Genomic DNA, 23,910 nt, shown 5'->3' on the forward strand with positions numbered 1-23,910 from the left:
CCTATGAGCAAGCGGAACTAGACTAAGCACAAAAGCAAAGGAAAAGGTTAGACTTTGTTGCTCAGAATTTATTCTTATTTCCTGTGCTTTGTTAATGGGCTGTGCAGGTGAAACTGCCTTTCATCCTGCTCGTGGTGGTTGAAGGGCGCTGAGGGGCACCAGTCAAGTCTGTCTCGTGTCACTGTTCCCTGCTGCGTGTGGCCATCGTCCTGACTGCGGGTGGAGGAACAGAACTTCTCCCGCCGCTTCAGTTCTGTCAGCTCGGCCCCAATTGTTCGTAGCTCTGAGCGATGCCCAATTTAAGATGCATGGCCCAAATTTCAGCAAGAGAACAATGGGCACATGGCCAAGTTTTCCTAAAAATGAAGGTCTCCAGTTCTTTTGCCCAAAGGCAGAACTGTGCCTTGGTGTCGAGGCTCACCACTGTGGCCTGAATCTCCCTGTTCATGCTTTTGTGGGTTTTCTGCAGAGAAGCTTCAGGTCAGAGAGAGGGCCACATGAGTTGTCTGGGGGTGTCGTTGCCCCAGGTTGGGGCTTGGGGGGCCTCTTCACTCAAATGCAAAGTTCCCACAGAGTGAGCCCTGCAACTTCAGGGTGTAATGGGTGGTTAGGATCACCGAGTAGTGTCTGTTCTTCTTAAGAGTGAGTTGGTTTGCAGCTGCAGGTTTTCCCAGTGTTTAGGTTCACCCAGTCTCCTGGCTGGACAGGGTGGAGGCCCGGGTTGGTGGATGCGGTCAGCATATAGTTACTATATTCCATGAGAGCTTTCATGGTTTCTTCCCCCTGGAGGGCACCCTTGGGTTGTTCCATTTCAAGTCCATTCCTTCCCTTGGGCTTGGGGAATGGCTCTACTATGAGTGAGTGAAAGCCGCTCAGTTGTGTGCGACTCTTTACAACCCCAGGGACTATACAATCTATGGAATTCTCCAGGCCAGAATACTGGAGTGAGTAGCCTTTCCCTTCTCCAGGGGATCTTCCCAACCCAGGGATCGAACCCAGGTCTCCCACGTGGCAGGCAAGTTCTTTACCAGCTAAGCCACAGGGGAAGCCCCTTATACATCAGTTCAAGTACACTTCACTATAGCTTATCCCTTGAACTAATAATGGCACTGGGAGGAGGGTCATTGGAAGCAACTTAATCCAGTTTTCTTGAGTTCCCTGACATAACTTGGCTACAGCCTATTTCAAGGTCTGATTGGACCTCTCTGCTTTTCCCAGTGATTGGGGTCTCGAGGCTGAGTGCAAGGTACATTTTATGATCAAGGCCCTTTGTCATTTGAGACACAAATTCTGAACCATTATCACTTTGTAGGGATCCTGGGAGCAAAAATCTAAGGATTATTTCTTGCAGTAATGCATTAGGCACTTCAGCTGCCATTTCAGTTCTACCAGGGAATGCTTCTATCTACCCAGAAAATGTGTCTACTAGCACCAGGAGATACCTGAAATTGCTTGGGACTCTCGGCATGCCAGTGAAATCAAACTTCCAGTGTTCTCCAGGATATGCCCCCCTGGTTCCCATGGACCTTATCTGGGAGCTTCTGGGGAGACTGGTGTTGGAGTTGTTCATTGTGCAGATGAGCTCTCCAACTGAGTATGTTAATACTTTTCATGCCAGGAGATACCAAGACTTCAACTGATCTGTTGTATAAGGCTTCCTTCCCATAGTGAATTCCCTGATGAGCCTTCCTGATGGCATGACACATGCAGTTTGGAAAAAGGACTATCCCATGTTTATTAACTAGCCACCCATGGGTTCCTAGACCTATAATGAAGTTCCATTTGGGGGCTTTGTCTAATTCTTCCTTTGTATAGACTGGGTAGTAACTGAATGGACCTGGCCTCTTACATAAGAAGGTAATTGCCAAGTTACTAGCCCAACCGTGTACTTCTTGCAGCTGCATCAGCCTTGGCCTTGTTGTTTCCCTTTATTAACTCTGCACCCCCTTTTGGTGACCCCTACAGTGAATCACTGCCACATCTTGGGGAAACTGTACTGCTTCTAAGAGCTTCAGTATGCTTAAGCCGTGTTTCATCAGTCTGTTCTCTGCAGTAAACATATCTCTTTCCTTCCAAATAGCCCTGTGTGTGTGAAGGATAGCATGCAAATACTGGGAATCTGTGTAAACATTTAAGATCTTCCCTGTTCCAAGCTCTAAGGCTCTCTATCAGCTCCATTTGGGGGGCAGAAGTCTGTAGCAGTAGGTTTTGTGCCTCTGTGACTTGGGTCTGGGAGGTGACTGCATATCTCACCAGCTTTTTTACTCTCTCTCCTAAAATTCCTCCTGTCTGTGAACCATTCCTCTTTGGCATTTGGGAGAGGCTCACTTCCTAGGTTTGGGTGACTGGAATAGATCATGTCTATGATTTCTGTATAGTCATGCTCCAGGGATCCCATTTCTGTGGGTAGCAGGGTGGCAGAATGTAGTATGTGACAGGTTTTTATGGTAGCCACTGGGTTGTCTAAAAGCAGAGCCTGAGCTTGAATAGACATTCCGTGACATAGCCGTTCTATTTCCTTAGAAATTAACGAAAGCCTGTATGGAGTCCGTATAGAGGTTGGCTGACTAAACTTTACCTTTTCGCTTCCTTTACCAGGGTTGTAGTACTTGCTAGCATTCTAGGAGGCCATGGTTTGATCTAATTGTTTAGAGAAATAAGCAACCACCTTAGTAAGGTGTCCCAGTTTATAAGCTAAAATACCTCAATGGTAATTCCCCTTCTCTTATAAACGTAAAGGTGAAGGGTTTAGCTAAATCTGGGAGAGCCAGGGAAGTGGCCTAAAGTAATTGCTTTTTCACTTCTTAAAAGGCCCCTTCACATTTTGAATTGCATTCTGAATCACGTTCAAAAGGATCATCATCCTTTCCTTTCAATTCTTCATATTGAGGACTAGCTGTTAGACCATAGATAGGAACCCAGTTGTGGGAAAACGTGGCCATCCTCGGGAGACCCCTTAGCTGTTTTCTAGCTTTAGGAGGAGTGAGGCTGCAGATGGCTTCTTTCCTTTCCTGGGGTGGGCTTCTCTGACCTGTGAGGATGAAGCCTAGGTAGTTCATCCTACTTTGTGATATCTGATTATTTTCTTGGACAGCTATATCCTTTATCAGCTAGGTGGTTTAGGGTGGCCACAGTGTTTTTTTGTCAGAAGCCTCCTTTGTAGGGCTCAGTTCAGTTCAGTCGCTCAGTCATGTCTGACTCTCTGCGACCCCATGAACCACAGCACGCCAGGCCTCCCTGTCCATCACTAACTCCCGGAGTCCACCCAAACCCATGTCCATTGAGTCGGTGATGCCATCCAACCATCTTATCCTCTACCGTCCCCCTTCTCCCCTCAATCTTTCCCAGCATCAGGGTCTTCTTCCAATGAGTTGGGTCTTTTTCCAATGAGTCAGCTCTTCGCATCAGGTGGCCAAAGGATTGGAGTTTCAGCTTCAACATCAGTCCTTTCAATGAACACCCAGGACTGATCTCCTTTAGGATAGACTGGTTGGATCTCCTTGCACTCCAAGGGACCCTCAAGAGTCTTCTCCCACACCACAGTTCAAAAGCATCAATTCTTTGGCACTCAGATTTCTTTATAGTCCATCTCTCACATCCATACCTGACCACTGGAAAAACCATAGCCTTCACAAGATGGACCTTTGTTGACAAAGTAATGTCTCTGCTGTTTAATATGCTGTCTAGGTTGGTCATAGCTTTCCTTCCAAGGAGTAAGCATCTTTTAATTTCATGGCTGCAATCACCATCTGCAGTGATTTTGGAGCCCAGAAAAATAAAGTCAGCCACTGTTTTCCCATCAATTTATATGAAGTGATGGGACCGGATGCCCATCTTAGGGCTCATGGTTAGAATATCCTCTACATACCAGGGGAGGTTTCCTTAAGGTCTTCAGCTAAAGTTTCCCCAAAAATGGTGGGGCAGTTTTTTTCCTTCCCCTTTGGAGATTGGGAGCAGAACCATCCAGCAGTACTGTTTTTTGTTTGTCTGTTCATTTTGGCCTTGCCATATGCCTTATGCGATCTTAGTTCCCCAATGAAGGATTGAACCCAGGCCCTCGGCTGTGACAGCATGGAGTCCTAACCACTGGATCACCAGAGAATTCCCTTTTTGGGGATTGTTTGTTGTTGTTGTTAACTGAAATAGAGTTGATTTACAATAATGTGTTGGTTTCAGTTGTACAGCAAAGTGACTCAGGGCTTTCTTTGCAGATTATGTTCCATTATAGAGGATTATAAAATATTAGGTAATATTCCTTGTGTTATTAATGTATATAAACTCCTTATTGTTCATCTGTTTTATGTCTAGTAATTTGTATCTATTGATCCCATATTCCTCATTTGTTCCTCCCCTGACCCCTTTGGTAACCTTAAGTTTGTTTTCTATAAGTCAACTGCTATTTTGTACATACATTCATTTATATTATTTTTTTAGAGTCCACATATAAGTGATATCATATACTATTTGTTTTTCTCTGACTTGTTGCCTTGAGCAAGATATTCTCTAGATCCACTTATTTTGATGCAACTAACAGTATTTTATTTTTTATAGCTGAGTTATATTCCATTGTGTGTGTGTGTGTGTGTGTGTGTGTGTGCATGTGTGTGTGTGTGTATGTATCTTCTTAACTCAATCATCTGTTGAGGGACACTTGGATTGTTTTCATATCTTGGCTATTGAAATAGTGCTGAAGCACAAGCTGGAATCAAGATTGCCAGGAGAAATATCAATAACCTCAGATATGCAGATGACACCACCCTTATGGCAGAAAGTGAAGAGGAACTAAAAAGCCTGTTGATGAAAGTGAAAGTGGAGAGTGAAAAAGTTGGCTTAAAGCTCAACATTCAGAAAACGAAGATCATGGCACCTGGTCCCATCTCTTCATGGGAAATGGATGGGGAAACAGTGGAAACAGTGTCAGACTTTATTTCTTTGGGCTCCAAAATCACTGCAGATGGTGACTGCAGCCATGAAATTAAAAGACGCTTACTCCCTGGAAGGAAAGTTATGACCAACCTAGACAGCATATTCAAAAGCAGAGACATTACTTTGCCAACAAAGGTCTGTGTATTCAAGCGTATGGTTTTTCCAGTGGTCAGGTATGGATGTGAGAGTTGGACTGTGAAGAAAGCTGAGTGCCGAAGAATTGATGCTTTTGAACTGTGGTGTGGGAGAAGACTCCTGAGAGTCCCTTGGAGTGCAAGGAGGTCCAACCAGTCCATCCTAAAGGAGATCAGTCCTGGGTGTTCATTGGAAGGACTGATGCTAAAGCTGAAACTCCAATACTTTGGCCACCTCATGTGAAGAGTTGACTCATTGGAAAGTACCTTGATGCTGGGAGGGATTGGGGGCAGGAGGAGAAGGGGACAACAGAGGATGAGATGGCTGGATGGCATCGCTACCTTGATGGACATGAGTTTGGGTGAAGTCTGGGAGTTGGTGACGGACAGGGAGGCCTGGCGTGCTGCGATTCATGGGGTTGCAAATGGTCAGACACGACTGAGCGACTGAACTGAACTGAACTGATATGAACATTGGGGTGCATTAATCTTTTCAAATTAAAACGTTTGTTTTTCCAGATATATACCTGGGAATAGAATTGCTGGATTGTATGGTAGCTTTATTTTCAGGTTTTAAAGGAATCTGCATGCTGTTTTCTATAGTGGCTGCACCAATTTATATTCTCACCAACAGTGTAGCAAGGTTCCCTTTTCCCCACACCATCTCCAGCTTTTATTATTTGTAGATTTTTTTTATTATAGCCATTCTGAAAGGTACAAGGTGAAATCTCATTTTTTTATCTGCATTTCTCTAATAATTAACAACGTTGAACATCTTTTCCTGTGCCTGTTGGCCATCTGTATGTCTTCTTTGGAGAAATGTCTATTTAGGTCTTCTCCCATTTTTTGATTGGGTTGTTTTATTGATGTTGATTTGTACGAGCTCTTTGTATATTTTGAAAATTAAGCCTTTGTCAGTTGCTTCATTTGCAAATATTGAGTTGACCAAGAAGTTCGTTTGGATTTTTCATAAGATGGGAAAGAAACCCTGAATGAACTTTTTGGCCAACCCACTATGTTTCTCCCATTCCGTTTGCCGTCTTTACATTTTGGTGATGGTTTCCTCTGCTGTGCAAACCTTTGAAGTTTAATTAGGTCCTATTTGCCCTCTGACGATTGTTAACAAGCTAGCATGTGTGCACTCCTTGTGAGAAGAATCTAGGCTTCTCCAGACTTTCTGCCTACCCCAATAAATTTCCCAGCCATCAGAGGGGCTTGCCTCCTCTGCATAGGATGTCCAGTCTGTGGCTTGACACACTTGCCTCCCATGGTGAGGGTCCTCTTCTTTTCCTTTCAGATCCTTCCAGGGAGGGAAGGCCTGCCCCTGTACTTTTTTTCTGTCCTACCTGGTTACGTGGAAATATTTCTTGCCTATAATCTTTGGTTGTATAGAAGTTCTTCTGCCAGTTTCTGGTTAGTTTTATGTGAGAATTGTTCCACATGTAGATGTATTTTTGATGTGTTTGTGGGGGGAGGTGAGTTCCATATTCTACTCTGCCAACTTGATCCATTCTCAGTCTCTAGTATGTTTCTGTTGTGCTTTTGGATCCTGCCACTCAAGAGAAGAAATTTCTTGTGACTCTAGAGCTAGTGGAATACAAAAGAAGTCATCTTTTAAATCCAGTCAGAATACCAAGTCCTGGTGGACAACAGAGTAGCCGCCAAGGTACAGGTATTAGGGACTACTGGATGTATATCCTCAGTGGTTTCACTGACTGCCCTGAGGCCCTGTACCATCCAGTATTCCTTATTGGATTTCTTTATAGGGAGAATGGAGGCTTCCCTATTGGCTCAGATGGTAAAGAATCTGCCTGTGATGGAAAAGACCTGGGTTTGTTCCCTGGGCCAGGAAGATCCCCTGGAAAAGGAAATGGCAAACCACTCCAGTATTCTTGCCAGGAGAATCCCATGGACAGAGGAGCCTGATGGGCTGTAGTCCATGGGGCGACAAAGAGTCAGACACAACTGAGCAACTAACACTTGTCACTTGTAGATATAGGAAGAATGGAGGTATTACAGGCTGATTGTCATGGCCTAATATGGCCCTGGTCACTTAGGCCCTGTATAACAGGGGCTATGCCCAACAGGGCCTCCTGTAGAAAAGGATACTGTTTTCTACTGGGACATGTATGTCCAGGTTTTAGACGGACTATCATAGCACTGGCTCCTACAGTTTGTTCCACCCATCCCTGGGCCCATGCCTCAGGATAACTCTGGAAAGATCAACTTGCTCTGTCCGGGGAGGTATATTCTCAGCCATTAACACTGTGATCATACACCCTTTTTCTAAGGGGACCCCAGACTCCAATTTGTCCTCCCTTTAGGTGGATAGTAGCCCCCAATCTATATAAGATCTCTCTTCCTAGTAGGGTATAGAGCATTCAGGGACACACAGAAAGGAATGGATAAGTGTGTGTTCACCCAATTTATATTCAAATGATTCTGTGAATATCCATTCTTGGGCCTTCCCTGATACTCTAATTTTACAACTCATGTGAATTGAGTTTGCATGATCTGGTGTTCAGAACCGAGTAAGTGGCACTGATGTTGACTAAGAATTCAACAGCCTTCCCCACTCTGTCTGAAGTCAGTCAGGGCTCCTCAGGGTCAGCTGGAGTGCCAGCTTAGGCCCTGTCATCCTTTTTCTACTTGGACAGTCTGCCTTCCAGGGTAGTGACTGGGATATGCGATTTCTATCCCCCTTCAGGCAGTCTCTCTTCCAATGTCCCTCCTGTTTAACTATAGTGCACTTATTGGGTCCCAGTTCCCTTGGCTTTCTATCTTTCCATGGGGCCCGGGGTCACTCACCAGAGAAGTCTCCATGGGCAGTTAGTCCAAATTCTCATGCTGACTGACGTCGGAGAGCAATAGCCAGTAGCTGGGTCTCTGGGCCTTTTTATCCTCTGACTTCTCCTCTGCTGCTGCTGCTGCTAAGTCGCTTCAGTCGTGTCTGACTCTGTGCAACCCCATAGACGGCAGCCCACCAGGCTCCTCTGTCCCTGGGATTCTCCAGGCAAGAACACTGGAGTGCATTGCCATTTCTTTCTCCATTGCCTCCTCTGTATCTTGTTTATTAAATACCTGGTAGGCAACCTTGATCAGATGAAAAGTGGGGCTATCTGGTTCTATTTCCACTTTCTGAAATTTATGCCTAATGTTGAAGCACTTTGGGAAATGAGAAGTAGCACCTCAGGATTGCCTTTCCTTCCAAGGACTCAATCGTCAATAGCATAGATTCAGAGGCATCCCCTGAGGCTCTAGGAATGCCAAAGGGTTTTCAGTTGGCTCTGATCAATTTCCTTTATCTTATTCCACTTGCTGGGTTTCTTTTCTGCTTCCTGGATTCTGTTTAGGATCATAATTATATAACGGGTCAGCCTCTGTCTTCCACTCCCTTCTCCTTTGTCTCGGTGGTCCCAATTGGGTCCATTATCTGGGAGCCCTTGATCCCCTAGTCTGAAAATAGCACCATGTGCATTGTTTCTGTTCTGTTCTCTTTCTCTGCTTCATCTCAGGTTTTTGAAAAGACCATGGCTTTTTCTTCCCTGTTAGGAGTACATTGAGGAGGCTCTGGATATTAGCCTGGTGAGGTCATGGATCTGAAAGATCCCCCTAATTAGATTCAGGAACCCCTCTGGATCCTCCCCAACCCCTTTACTGTGAGTTTTCCAGTTACTTTTATTTTTTGGCTTTTTTCACTTTATTTTTAATGTTTTTACTTTTATTTTTTACGACTGAGCAGTATTCCATTGTATATGTGTACCACATTTTCTTTATTCCCTTGTTGATGGGCATTTAAGTTGTTTCCATGCTTTACCTATTGTGAATAGTGCTGCTACAAACACAGGGGTGTATATATCTCTTAGAATTATAGTTTTGTCCTGGTATATTCCCAGGAGTGAGACTGCTGGATTATCTGGTAATTCTATTTTTAGTTTTCTGAGGAAACCCCATACTGTTTTCCATAGTGACTGTACCAACTTATATTCCTACCAACAGTGTAGGAGGGTTCCCTTTTCTCCACACTCTTTCCGGCATTTGCTATTTGTAGTCATTTTAATGATGGCCACTCTGACTGGTATGAGGTAGTACTAGGATTAAAATTGTCCCTCAGTTACAGGTAAGTATAATCATTTTAATCTACATAAATGTGTGCTCTGTGTTTGGTATGGTTTGACAAAAATAAGTTATATAGTATAGTACTTTTATCTTGCAAAGCATAGTGTGGCATTTTATTTTAAAGATTTTGTTAAGAAATTTACTTAGTTTGCTGCAGTTTAAGAATCCCCCTCCCCTCACGACATATAATTTATGCTAGACAAACAGAATATCAAGAAACGAGTATCACTTCTTTGTAAAATGAATAACTCCATCTGTAAAAACTAAAGTATTTGGAGAGTTTGAAAGACTATTTAATAAGTATAGTCACGTGACTGGCAAGCAGAGGAGGAAATTTTAGCTTGTGTTTTACACATTGTTCCGAAAACACTCTTTGGTTCTCTAGAAGAAATTTTATACACAATTGGACCATATCATGAAATAGTCACATTAAGGTTTTCTTTTGTTTAAAAAGTTGCTGTAATGTACATTATCTCTATAATACTTATATGCCAAACTCCTAAATTTCCAAATATTGCTTTAAGATCAATATTCATGGAGAGCAGGTGCCTTGGACCCAGGCACTATTTTAGTAGCATGGGTTAAATTTCAATTTTTACAAACTTCTTTTCATGCAGTGAAAACAATTGTACATATCAATTCTCAGGGATCTCCTGTCCGTATTCACTGTATGCATCTTTGTAAGAATGAGTATTACTATTTTATTATCTGACCTGCCTGCATAAGCCCAGCATGCCAAAATAGTTGATGTATTTCCATTTTTTGAAATTATTCTTTTAACACATTTATTTTCTAATAATTATGCATGTGACATTGTGGATATGTTACTTTATTTACATAACCTGTCTGTGATCACACTGTCAGTGTATCTAAAGCCTTCCAAGGAAAATTAATGATTTCATCATACTTTAGGCTATGCAACTGTGGATCCAATATATAATATTAAGAAGGGAATTACATAATCATTAAAGAAAGAATGAATAATTCCATTTGTACCAACATGGATGGCCTAGAGATTATCATGCTTAATGAAATAAGTTAGAAAAAGAGACAATTACCATATAATATATGGAATCTAAAATATGACACAAATGAGGTTATTTACAAAATGGAAACAAACTCACAGACACAGAAAACAGACTTATGGTTACCAAATGGGATAGGGGTAGGTGAGGGATAAATTAGGATTTGGGGGTTAGCAGATACACACTACTATATATGAAATAGATAAACAACAAGGTCCTACCATTATAGCACAGGGAACTATATTCAATATCCTATAATAAACCATAATGGAAAAGAATATGCGTATGTATATATATATATATATATATATATATATATATATATATATATGTATATATATGTATCACTGCATCATTTTGCTGTACAGCAGAAACCACAACATTGGGCAATATTGTAAATCAACTATAAAAAAAAAAGATAAAAAATCATTGACTAGAAAAAAAAGGGGGAGCCTGAATCTTGATAAGCAAACTTTATGGAATATTCACCTACCTCTTACCTGGCTCCTCCAATGAGTCCTGGCCTTAAGGAAGGGAGCCAATTTTCCAGATATGGGTTCCTTATTTTAGAGAGGGAAAAGTGGCCTGTTCTGAGGGAATTGTGGTTGTTTTGGCCTATCCAATGGCTCCCTGAAGGATGCGTTCAAAGGACTCCTTCATTTTTCTAAACTCTCCCAGGGAAGAAGCATTTCACTGCAAAATGTTTATCAGAAATATTTAGAGTTAAATGTATAAGCCACTGGTGCCTGAAAGATAACAGTTGGAACAAATCATAGACAAACCAAAAGGCATGGGAAGAAGGGTAAACAATGAGACGCTTTGGGGGAAAGGAGCTTTCTAAAGCTATTATATATTTCTGAGAATCTGGAGTATCATATGAATGCCCAGAACTAGGTAATGCTAAAAATATATATACCTGAAAGGCCCTAGTCTCTTACCTAAGGCTCACAGTTAGACTCTGTGCAAGCAAAAGTATAAGCAAAGTTGCAAACTGCCCAACTGATTGTAGAAGGCATGCTCCAACACAAACACATAAAGCCCATCTGCAAAGAATGGAGGTGATTTATATTTTTTATTTCAGGCATTAAGAAATCTCTGTAAAGTCACTAGCTGATCAATCAACTAATTGAACAGAGTCAGTGACCACTCATTACAAGCAATCTTAAAAAGTGAGTTCAGGAAATTAATGAAGCAAACAAACAGAACCCACAAGAAGAAGCAAAAATGAGCCATGAATGGGGGAAGAGTTTGATTTCAAGGTTAACACATTATAATATTCAAAATGTACAGTTTTCAAGAAAAACTCATGAGGTATGCAATGAAAAAAAGTAGATAAAAAAGAGATTAATAGAAACTGTACAGGAGGAAGCCCAGATATTGGACTTACTAAACAAAGACCTTAAATCAGCCATTTAATATTACCAAAGAGGTAAGGGAAACCATGTACAAAGAACTAAAGGAAACTAAGAATTGCGTTTCCCTAATAAAGACTATCAACCAAGATTTAAAAATATTAAAATGAACAAAATAGAAATTCTGGAGTTTTAAAGTACAGTAAGAGAAATAAAAATACATTAGCAGGATTCAGTAGGGGATTTGGGCAGGCCAAAGAAAGACTCACCAGAAGACAGGTCAATTGAGATTATATAATCTGAGGAACAGAAAGTAAAATAATAAGGAAAATGAGCAATGCCTACGAGACTTTTGGAACATCACCAGTTATGAAATCATACGTATAATAAGAGTCTCAGAGTAGAGAAAGGGGCAGAAAGAATAATTGAAATAATAAAGTTACAGTTTCCTCTCTGGCATGTGAGGAACTTAGAAGTTGTCATTCCATCCTGACAACAAATAAAAAGCTGAAAAAAATCAATAAGTCTTGTTACATCAGCCAGAGAGGTGAGACCACAGAGAAAACTGCTGCCCCTCTAATTGGAAGGGCTGTTAGGTCAATACAGAGAATCAGAACTTAACAAACAGAAACCTCAGTGGGAACCAGTGCCAGGGTAGGAAAATCTAAACTATAATTGAGAAATTTCTAGGCAGCTCATTGTGGAAAAGTCTGAGCATTAAAAATTCTGTACATTTTGTGAATTTTACATCCAGGAGTGTTACCAGATTCTCACGGTTAAGACTAAAAAAAAATCTTTTGGGGCTTCCTGCAGGGAGAGGAGAAAGTAATCAGTTTACATATGCCAGAACATTCTGTCCTTAACAAAACCTGCCCTCAGGAGAAATTATATTATCGAGCCTAATCTATTGAAGTTTTATCAGAGCCAAATTAGCTTGGGAGAAATAAAATACCCCACTCTAGCCTTCTCTATCCTTTTATACAGGACAAGGGAAATAATTCCAATTCCACATAGCCATCCGGTCCAGTTTAAGAGAGGTGTAGGACTGCGAATTGCTTGTGAACTTTGTAGCCAGTAGGTCAGAAGGACAAGTAGCCACTTGGGACCTGTGACTGCCATTTGAAGTAGATTCAGTCTTGTAGGACTGAACCTTTAACCTGGGGGCTGTGATGCATTCTCCAGGTAGACAGTGTCAGAATTGAGTTATATTTGCAGGAATACCAGACCACCTAAGCTGCCTCTTGAGAAATCTGTGTGCAGGTCAGGAAGCAACAGAACTGGACATGGAACAACAGACTGGTTCCAAATAGGAAAAAGAGTACACCAAGGCTGTATATTGTCACGCTGCTTACTTAACTTATATGCAGAGTACATCATGAGAAACGCTGGACTGGAAGAAACACAAGCTGGAATCAAGATTACCGGGAGGAATATCAATAACCTCAGGTGTGCAGATGACAACACCCATATGGCAGAAAGTGAAGAGGAGCTAAAAAGCCTGTTGATGAAAGTGAAAGTGGAGAGTGAAAAAGTTGGCTTAAAACTCAACATTCAGAAAACGAAGATCATGGCATCCAGTCCCATCACTCCATGGGAAGTAGATGGGGGAAACAGTGGAAACAGTGTCAGGCTTTATTGTTTTGGGCTCCGAAATCACTGCAGATGGTGATTGCAGCCATGAAATTAAAACACGCTTACTCCTTGGAAGAAAAGTTATGACCAACCTAGATAGCATATTCAAAAGCAGAGACATTACTTTGCCGACTAAGGTCCGTCCAATCAAGGCTATGGTTTTTCCAGTAGTCATGTATGGATGTGAGAGTTGGACTGTGAAGAAGGCTGAGCGCCGAAGAATTGATGCTTTTGAACTGTGGTGCTGGAGAAGACTCTTGAGAGTCCCTTGGAATGCAAGGAGATCCAACCAGTCCATTCTGAAGATCAACCCTGGGATTTCTTTGGAAGGAATGATGCTAAAGCTGAAGCTCCAGTACTTTGGCCACCTCATGCGAAGAGTTGACTCATTGGAAAAGACTCTGATCCTGGGAGGGATTGGGGCAGGAGGAGAAGGGGACGACAGAGGATGAGATGGTTGGATGGCATCACTGACTCGATGGACGCGAGTCTGAGTGAACTCTGGGAGTTGGTGATGGACAGGGAAGCCTGGCGTGCTGCAGTTCATGGGGTCGCAAAGATTCGGACACGACTGAGAGACTGAACTGAACTGAACTGAACTGAACTGAACAGTCACTGTCTGCTGAGAATTAGAGAACCACTTGATGGTGTCAACCCAAAAACAAACAAAAAAACACACACATCAAACTGCAGAAAATCAAAGATTAAGATAGATGTCCATCAGCAGATGAATGATAAGAAAGCTGTGGTACATATACACAACGGAGTATTACTCAGCCGTTAAAAAGAATTCATTTGAATCAGTTCTGATGAGATGGATGAAACTGGAGCCGATTATACAGAGTGAAGTAAGCCAGAAAGAAAACACCAATACAGTACACTAACACATATATATGGAATTTAGAAAGATGGCAATGACGACCCTGTATGCAAGACAGGAAAAAAGACACAGCTGTGTATAACGGACTTTTGGACTCAGAGGGAGAGGGAGAGGGTGGGATGATTTTGGAGAATGGTATTCTATCATGTATACTATCATGTAAGAATTGAATCGCCAGTCTATGTCTGACGCAGGATACAGCATGCTTGGGGTTGGTGCATGGGGATGACCCACTGAGATGTTATGGGGAGGGAGGTGGGAGGGGGGTTCATGTTTGGGAACACATGTAAGAATTAAAGATTTTAAAATTTAAAAAAAAACTAAAAAAAAATAAATAAAAATAAAAATAAATATTACTTCTGAAAAAAAAAAGATAAAGATAAATTTTAAAACAGCCTATCTGCAGAAGAGCAAGGATAAGAGTTATATTTGACTATTCCTCAGAAACCATACAGACCAGGAAAAAGGGGAGTACTTTTTCCTCTCAACATTTAAGTGTTGAGAGGAAAAAAATATAGGAATTCTCTATCTTGAAAAATTATCCCTCAAAAGGGAAGAAGAAATTAAGACTTTCCCAGACAAACAAAAATTGAAGAGACTTGTTACTAGTAGCTCAACCTTGTAAGAAATAAAGGAAATTCTTCAAAAAGAAGGAAAATGATATTGAATCCTCCTAAAGAGAAGAGAACTAGAGGTAGAATAAATGGGAGTGAAAGAAAACATTTTTCTCATTCATAATTGATCTAACAGGTATCAGTTTGTTCAAAACAATAATTGCGACAATATTTTAGATGATTATGGCCTGCATGTGTGCTAAGTTGCTTCACTCATGTCCAACATGTTGGACCCTATAGACTGTAGCCTGCCAGGCTCCTCTGTCCATGGGATTCTCCAATCAAGAATACTGGAGTGGATTGCTGTGCCCTTCTCCAGGGGATCTTCCCGACCCAGGGATCAAACCTGCATCTCTTACATCTAACCTGCATTGACAGGTGGGTTCTTTACCACTTAGTGCTACCGGGGAAGTCCAATTATGGCCTATGTATAAGCAAAATGAATAAGAGAAAAAATCAAGGGACAGGAGGGAATAATTAGGACTACTCTGTGATTATGAGCTACTTGCACTATACGTAAAATAATAGAGGATTATTGCAAAGTGAACTTGAATTAGGTGTAAATGTGTATTACAAACATTAGGGCCACCACTGAAAATAAATCTTTAAAAATAATTGATATGCTAAAGTATAGAAATTGGAATCACATAAATGCTCAACTAATTTTTTCCAGTTTTAGTGAGGTATTAATATGAATGACCAAAAAGCATTACATATATTTAAGGTGTGAAATGTGATATTGATATATATGTACATTGTGAAATGATTCCCCCAATCATGCTAATTAGCCTAAAAACCAAAACAGAGCAAAAAGAGTATCAAACAAACAAAAAAAAAATAGGGGAAAAAAAGGCCACAAATACAAAACAGTAACAAATATGGTAGATATTAACCCAATCACATCAGTAATTACTTTGCATATCAACAGTCTAAAATCACCGATTAAAAGGCAGAGATTATCAGTGTGGACCAAAAACCAAACCCCAACAGTATGTTGTTTAAAGAAAGAAACCCACTTTAAATACAAAGACACACAGATTAAAGGAACAGAGAAGGATATACCTTGGTAACATTAATCAAAATAAAGTGGGAGTGGCTGTACTAATTACGGACAGAGCAGAGTTCAGAGCACAGAAAGGTATCAGGGATTAAAGAAGGGAATTACATAATGATAAAGGTGTCATTATATCTGGTGATAAAGGTGTCATTGTGCTCCAAGCTTAAGTCTCTCCATTCTGAGATACATCTTGCAAAGAGCTGACCTTTGTTCCTCACTCCCACTAAACTCCCCAGGACATAACTAAACAAACTTTAGTCTGAAGAGCTTGCAATTTCCCAAGTGAATGTAGCTTGGAGCATTTAAACTTAACTTCCACTTCATTGCATTTATCTAGACCTCTACTTCCTCACTCTCTTTTTAACTGCCCTCTGGCTTACCATAATATCTTACCATCTTCATTATAAGATTACCGCTGTGAGACACACAGATCCTAGCACCCAGAAATAACACAGTGTATTCCAAAGAGCAGATGCCCAATTGGTGTTAAGGGAATAAATGAGCCTGGGAGCATATTATCTAATTTATTAAGATTTAATTTCTCCTAAATTCTTAGCTAAGCTAAACAAATGCAGGTATGTGTCATTTAATTTTTACTGTACAACAGACTAAAGATAAGGAAGACAGGAAGTGACAATCTTTTACTTTCTTTTGCTCTATTTCTCGATCCCGACAATTTTTCTGGTGACATACTTTACTTTTCTAAAGTAACACCTATTCCAATGTCATGTTACCCATTCTGAATCAAAAACTAAGAATGATGAAAAGACAGCCTTCAGAATGGGAGAAAATAATAGCAAATGAAGCAACTGACAAACAACTAATCTCAAAAATATACAAGCAACTTATGCAGCTCAATTCCAGAAAAATAAATGACCCAATCAAAAAATGGGCCAAAGAACTAAATAGACATTTCTCCAAAGACATACGGATGGCTAACAAACACATGAAAAGATGGTCAACATCACTCATTATCAGAGAAATGCAAATCAAGACCACAATGAGGTACCATTTCAGACCAGTCAGAATGGCTGCAATCCAAAAGTCTATAAGCAATAAATGCTGGAGAGGGTGTGGAGAAAAGGGAACCCTCTTAGACTGTTGGTGGGAATGCAAACTAGTACAGCCACTATGGAGAACAGTGTGGAGATTCCTTAAAAAACTACAAATAGAATTGCCTTTTGACCCAGCAATCCCACTGCTGGGCATACACACCGAAGAAACCAGAATTGAAAGAGACACGTGTACCCCAATGTTCATCGCAGCACTGTTTATAATAGCCAGGACATGGAAGCAACCTAGATGCCCATCAGCAGATGAATGGATAAGAAAGCTGTGGTACATATGCACAATGGAGTATTACTCAGCCATTAAAAATAATACATTTGAATCAGTTCTAATGAGGTGGATGAAACTGGAGCCAATTATACAGAGTGAAGTAAGCCAGAAAGAAAAACAGCAATACAGTATACTAACACATATATATGGAATTTAGAAAGATGGTAATGATAAGCCTGTATGTGAGACAGCAAAAGAGACACAGATGTAAAGAACAGACTTTTGGACTCTGTGGGAAAGGGAGAGGGTGGGATGATTTGGGAGAATGGCATTGAAACATGTATACTATGTAAGAAACGAATCACTAGTCTAGGTTCGATACAGGATACAGGATGCTTGGGGCTGGTGCACTGGGATGACCCAGAGAGATGATATGGGGAGGGTGGTGGGAGGGGGTTTCAGGATTGGGAACTCATGTACACCTGTGGTGGATTCATGTCAATGTATGGCAAAACCAATACAGTATTGTAAAGTAAAAAAATAAAAAAGAATGAAAATGTCCCACTTTGATTCACAAAATGTAAATTTCCTACTTGCAAACTTGATACACAGCAATAAATATATAAACAAGTGATTCATACATGTACTCAGAAGCTATTTAAACCATCTACTAAAAGAGACAATTTTTGAAAAATAATGAAAAGAGACAAAGAGAGACAGTGATACAGAGAAACATTTAGAGAAAAAAAGATCTCCAAATTACCACATAAATAGGAAAATAAAGATGGTACACATCCATGGTAAAGGAAGTGATATCCAGGGAGTTGAGATGCTCTAAGGCAGGGGGGGACAGCAGAAGATATGGACTGTCAACTCCACTGAGAGCAGAGTGTAGCCCTCACAAGAGGCTGCAGAGAACTGGTCAGCAGGAGGTCAGGTTCCAGAGCTGGAAGGAGGACACACTGGGGAAGTCTGGGGTCAGGAGAGGAGAGGATGCTGTAATGGTGGAAAGAACTGGAGCTGAACAAAATACGTTTCTGGACAGAGCTAGCTCTCGGTAGGATCCTAGGCAAATGAAACCCAGGGACAGTTCCCACATACTGATCTATTCTCATATTCACTCTCCCCTTCAGTAGACTTGCTTTTAGCACTTTAACTTCAAGGGCCTTTTTATTGAGATACACAGTGCAAAGAAAAGTGAATTAAGAGACAGGTCTGCCCCAGGCTGGGAGGAATGAAACAGTATGGCCTGTAGACAAATTGAGACCAGGAGTCTGTTCCCAACTCTGCTTATAACCAGTCTTGTGAACTTGAGAAAACTGTGAGTTCTTCATCTGCTGAGTTTGCTAAGCCCTATCTTGTAAGATGGTTGAAATGTATGTACCATATATAAATCACATGGCAAGAGGACCAGCAAATATCACCCAATATTTAAAGAATAGCAGTAATTTATATTATTTTCATCTCAGATGATAGCATTTACCTCCCTTGGAATGTTTAATTCAGGAAATTTCAAATATGTAATATTCTTAGAGAAAGAATACTGAATCAACCAAAAAGTCTCTCTAGCTGGCAAAACTAACTTTACCCATTTGAGCATCTATCACTTAATTTTGGTATGGAGTTGTTGTGCCTAGCTGGGTACAGCTAAAGCTCCTAGATGTCATCTATCTAGGAGATTACCGTACCATTCCTTCCAGGTGTCCTTGCCTCCAAACCAGCTCTGTTTACATTTATTACACTCTCGTAAAAAAGCTATCCCTCATGAGTTTGCCAAACTCTACTTAAGATAACCTAGTTAAAATGCCTTTATAATGGATCAGACCCTGGCTGTCCCAGTTTGGGGCAAACAGTACCAGCACAGTGGTTTCTTGGCATCTCACCTAAGGGGAACATCTCCATTATTTTTCAGAAACTCCCTGGAAATTATGTGCATGGAACACCTAGTCTGCACACTGTGTTCATCTGCACTAGAACGAGAGCAAAGGACACCTTCCTCTCCTGCCCCTGGTGGAGATTTTTCTATAGTTTATCCACAATCCCAAAATAATTTGTGGCAGCAGTTTTCCATTATAGACTAGATGTTTGTGTCCCTGGCAAAATACATGTGTTGAAGCCCTAACCCCTTCCTCCTTTCCCACCGTGTCCATGTAATTGTATGTGAAGGTGGAAGTTTAGGAAGATAATTAGGTTTAGATGAGGTCATGAGGATGGGGCACCTATGATGCAACTAGGCATCTTAGAAGAAGAGCAAGAGAGACCAGAATTCTCTCTCTCCATCATATGAGGACAGAGAGAAGGTAGCCAGAAAGAGAGCTCTCACCAGGAACAGAATCCACTGGCACATTGATTGTGGACTTCCCAACTTCTGTAACTGTGAAAACTAAATGTCTGTTGTTTAAGCCACCCTATCTATGGTATTGTTACAGCAGCTTGAGCAGACTAATATAGGGCTTTTTCTATCAACTGTTGGAAGGTTTGGCCTCTACTCACCACTTCAGGACCTCAGCTAGCCCACCACACAACAGAAATGACAATTACATTCCACTGAGGACTCATAGTTTCCTAAAGTCCCAAACTGCCTTACACAGGAAATTTACACTTAACTGCCATCACCCAGTGGCAAAGAATCCTCCTGCAATGCAGGAGGCACAGGAGACGTGGGTTCAATCCCTGGGTCGGGAAGATCGCCAGGAGGAGGGCATTGCAACCCACTCTGGTATTCTTTCTGGGAAAATTCCATGTACCAGAGGGCCATGGTGGGCTATCATCCATGGGGTCGTACATGACTTAAGTGATTGAGCAGCCAGGCAGGCAGGGCCATCATAAGGAATACCCTCCACTTCAACCATTCTTTTTACTTTACGTATAAGTCATAGAGAATATTTCAGTATCTTACTCATATGAGTGTAACTCATAAGCTCTAAAATTCTGTGAGGCTGGGTTTTCTTTACATTAGCATCCCCAGTACTAGCGTTGAGCCTTCCCAAGAGCAGATTCTCAACGTTTGATGAATAAAAGAGCCAATAAACACAAGGTCTACTCTAATAACACTTTATTTCTCTTACTTTCTTGAAGATGCTAAGGAACTCAGACTACAGATCAATTACTTTAACAAAGCCAAAGACTAAGAGGAACAAGAAAAACTAACATTGACCATGTTTTACTTGTTTTCTATTCCATTATCCTAAATATTTTACTATGGGATTCTTTCACATTTCCAAGAATATAATCCCTATTGTGATGTTGTATTTTCCTGTCTGGGGGTAAAAACTTCACATACTCCCTTACGGGTGGGATGATAATATTGAGCGTGTCCCTGGGAGGTGTACTGACTTTGACAGTGAGTGTCAGGCCTGGCAGCATGCATGCCTTGGGCTTTCTCTTCTTCATCTCGCAAAGCTTCTTCATAATAAGTGGGGAAGTCACTGGGAACAGCATCATTGACCTTTGCAAAAAATTCCAGGACTTTCATCTTGCTGGTTTCAAGATGTGCTTTTGGGCCCCAGAGAAACTCATAACGTGGAGGATCACTGTTGGCAACCTGGCGGTACTCCAGATACTTCAGCCTCACTAAATCTTTGGTGATGAGCTTTCTGGGCTCTCCATAGATAAGGTGCTTTCTTCCAGGATACACTCGCATCGTACCCAGGTATTTCCAGATGTCTTCCTCAGCGGCACAGTTGCCCTTCAGGAAGATCATACCCAGGAGTTTCATCAGGAGACCAGTCTTGGGTAAACCCCTTCCGCCACGCACCCTCCCATTGTTGGGGAGTTTCAATTTGCTGACCAGATTATAGCAGGGAACAACTGAGTCGACTTCCTTCAGCTCTACCGCAAAGACTAGCTCAATGCGCTCAGAGGCTTTCTTGAGAATCTCGGCAAATCGGTCATGGTGGCTTTGGTGGATAATCTTCAGCATGTCTTCCTTCATCATGAGCTGCTTCATTTTATACTTGTACAGAAGGAACTGCTCCAACAACCTAACTTTCCTGGTTAAATAGTCAGTTCCTGGGGTCTCAGTGAAGGGTGGAGCCTCATAGGCAAGTGCCCTATACTTATATTGGCCATCGAATGCTTCACTAGATCTAGTGTAAGAAAAGACTGCAGCACCGGTGATGGTTGGTATTCTTTGAGGCTCCTGCGAAGTGCTACATGACTCAGCACCAGGCAGACTCTGGGTAGTATCTTCACACTGAAGAGAGGAGGTAGTGGACTCCTCTTCTGCTGCTGCTATGGCCTGAGCACCCCCACAACTCTGGGTCTTGCCTTGGGCTTGGGGGCATTTATCACCACCACGGGCCTTACTCTTCTTACTTCGAGGCATGGTCAGGGACAGCAGGAAGGAGTATAGACAGGAGCTCAGAAGTCACGGACACCTGGAGGAAGGAGAATAAGATGCTGTAAGCACCTGAGCAGGGAGATGCCACCTTGGCTTTAACCAAGGCCACCATTGCAGGGTCCTTGGGGCACTGGTCGAGGACCTCTCAAGGCTTCTGTTTTGATCAGCCTGTCCCCTGAGAAAACTGTGGAGGATATTAGAGCCTTAGAAAGCAGCCTGCCAACCCTGCTAGGGGTATTCAAGGGTGACAGCAGGGGCTGCCAGTAGGGAGCCTCTGATCTGGGTTTGAGGGTATTCTCAGTTTATAGTCTGGGTCATCATAGTCATATAGTCAATTGTTGGCAGGTCTAGAGCCTCCTCTTTTCTGATGCTTTGAAGATGACACCTAAAACCAAAGTCAGCACTTCCCTGAGACCCCAGGGGAGGAAGTGTAGGTGTTCCTTAGCCCTTCTCTCTGTCGGAGGATACCCAACTGAGAGCTACGTGGAACCCACTCCTTCAGGGGCTGCTTGGGTCCTCAATTCTCATTAAGGATGCTCACCTGGTCGCCAGGAGGTACCTGGTATGCTTCCCCTCTGCTGAATGGTGGCTGCAACGTCATACTAACCTCATACTCTTCTCTCTCAGATTTGATGTGGATTGTCAGCCTCAGCCTGACAGTACTGCCCTGAGCCTGCAAGTTCTGAATGAAAAACGTGGGGCCTAGATTTTTTGTGATCTATTGTGACTCTGCTTATTTAACTTATATGAAATCCCACGGGGGATGAAATACAAGCTGGAATCAAGATAGCTGGGAGAAACATCAATAACCTCAGATATGCAGATGACACCACCCTTATGGCAGAAAGCAAAGAAGAACCAAAGAGCTTCTTGGTGAGAGAGAGTGAAAAAGTTGGCTTAAAACTCAACATTTAAAAAACTAAGATCATGGCATCCAGTCCCATCACTTCATGGCAAATAGATGGGGAAACAATGGGAACAGTGAGAGACTGTATGTTCTTGGGCTCCAAAATCATGGCAGATGGTGACTGCAACCATGAAATTAAAAGACCCTTGCTCCTTGGAAGAAAAGCTATGAGCAAACTAGATAGCATATTAAAAAGCAGAGACATTACTTTGCTGACAAAGGCCCATCTAGTCAAAGCTATGGTTTTTCCAGTAGTCATGTATGGAAAAGGTCAGTTTTCATTCCAATTCCAAGGAAGGCAATGCCAAAAAATCCTCAAACTACCTCAAAAAGGCACTCATCTCACACGCTAGTAAAGTAATGCTCAAAATTCTCCAAGCCAGGCTTCAGCAGTACATGAACCATGAACTACCAGATGTTCAAGCTGGTTTTAGAAAAGGCAGAGAAACCAGAGATCAAATTGCCAACATGTGTTGGATCATCAAAAAAGCTAGAGAGTTCCAGAAAACATGTATTTCGGCTTTATTGACTATGCCAAAACCTTTGACTGTGTGGACCACAATAAACTGTGGAAAATTCTGAAAGAGATGGGGATAACAGACCACCTGACCTGCCTCTTGAGAAATCTGTATGCAGGTCAGGGCAGGAGTTAGAACTGGATATGGAACAACAGACTGGTTTCAAAAAGGAAAAGGAGTACATCAAGGCTGATACTGTGACCCTGCTTATTTAACTTATATGCAGAGTACATCATGAGAAAATCTGTGCTGGAAGAAGCGGAAGTTGGAATCAAGGTTGCCAGGAAAAATAACAATAACCTCAGATATGGAGATGACAAAAGTCTTATGGCAGAAAGTGAAGACGAACTAAAAAGTCTCTTGATGAAAGGAAAAGAGGAGAGTGAAAAAGTTGGCTTAAAGCTGAACATTCAGAAAATTAAGATCATGGCATCTGGTACCATCACTTCATGGGAAATGGATGGGAAAATCGTGGAAACAGTGTCAGACGTGATTCTGGGGGGCTCCGAAATCACTGCAGATGGTGATTGCAACCATGAAATTAAAGCACTCTTAATCCCTTGAAGGAAAGATATACCCAAACTAGATAGCATATAGAAAAGCACAGATACTACTATGCAAACAAAGGTCGGTCTACCAAGGCTATGGTTTCTCCATTGGTTATGTATGGATATGACAGTTGGACTGTGAAGAGGGCTGAGCGCCGAAGAATTCATGCTTTTGAACTGTGGTGCTGGAGAAGACTCTTGAGAGTCACTTGCACTAAAAGGAGATCCAACCAGTCCATTCTAAAGATCAACCCTGGGATTTCCTTGGAAGGAATGATGCTAAAGCTGAAACTGCAGTACTTTGGCCACTACATGCGAAGAGTTGACTCACTGGAAAAGACTCTGAACCTGGGAGGGACTGGGGCAGGAGGAGAAGGGAACGACCGAGGATGAGATGGCTGGATGGCATCACGGACTCGATGGACGTGAGTCTGAGTGAACTCTGGGAGTTGGTGATGGACAGGGAGGCCTGACATGCTGTGCTTCATGGGGTCGCAATGAGTCGGACGTGACTGAGCGAGTGAACTGGACTGTATGGATGTGAGAGTTGGACTATTAAAAAAAGCTGAGCACCAAAG

The 23,910-nt window shown here is 41.9% G+C and overlaps 1 protein-coding gene across 1 annotated transcript; it reads right to left on the minus strand.

Annotated features, from left to right (window-relative positions):
* Positions 1–20,112: 20,112 nt before the first annotated feature.
* LOC138071883 (melanoma-associated antigen B5-like) lies at positions 20,113–21,344 on the minus strand. The gene is made up of 2 exons (XM_068963262.1): positions 20,354–21,344; positions 20,113–20,144 (listed from the first exon to the last, which is right to left on the minus strand). Exons 1-2 carry the CDS (start codon positions 21,342–21,344, stop codon positions 20,113–20,115), a joined length of 1,023 nt encoding a protein of 340 aa, XP_068819363.1.
* Positions 21,345–23,910: the final 2,566 nt, after the last annotated feature.

The sequence above is a fragment of the Capricornis sumatraensis genome, chromosome X (genome assembly GCF_032405125.1).
Source record: "Capricornis sumatraensis isolate serow.1 chromosome X, serow.2, whole genome shotgun sequence".
Lineage (NCBI taxonomy): Eukaryota > Metazoa > Chordata > Mammalia > Artiodactyla > Bovidae > Capricornis > Capricornis sumatraensis.

Excerpts from the sequence above, each read along its gene's own strand:
- LOC138071883 (XM_068963262.1), bottom strand. The coding sequence starts at position 21,344 with ATGCCTCGAAGTAAGAAGAGTAAGGCCCGTGGTGGTGATAAATGCCCC. Across the intron at positions 20,145-20,353 it reads GCCTGACACTCACTGTCAAA|TCTTTGGCTTTGTTAAAGTA; the intron begins GTCAGTACACCT and ends TGTTCCTCTTAG.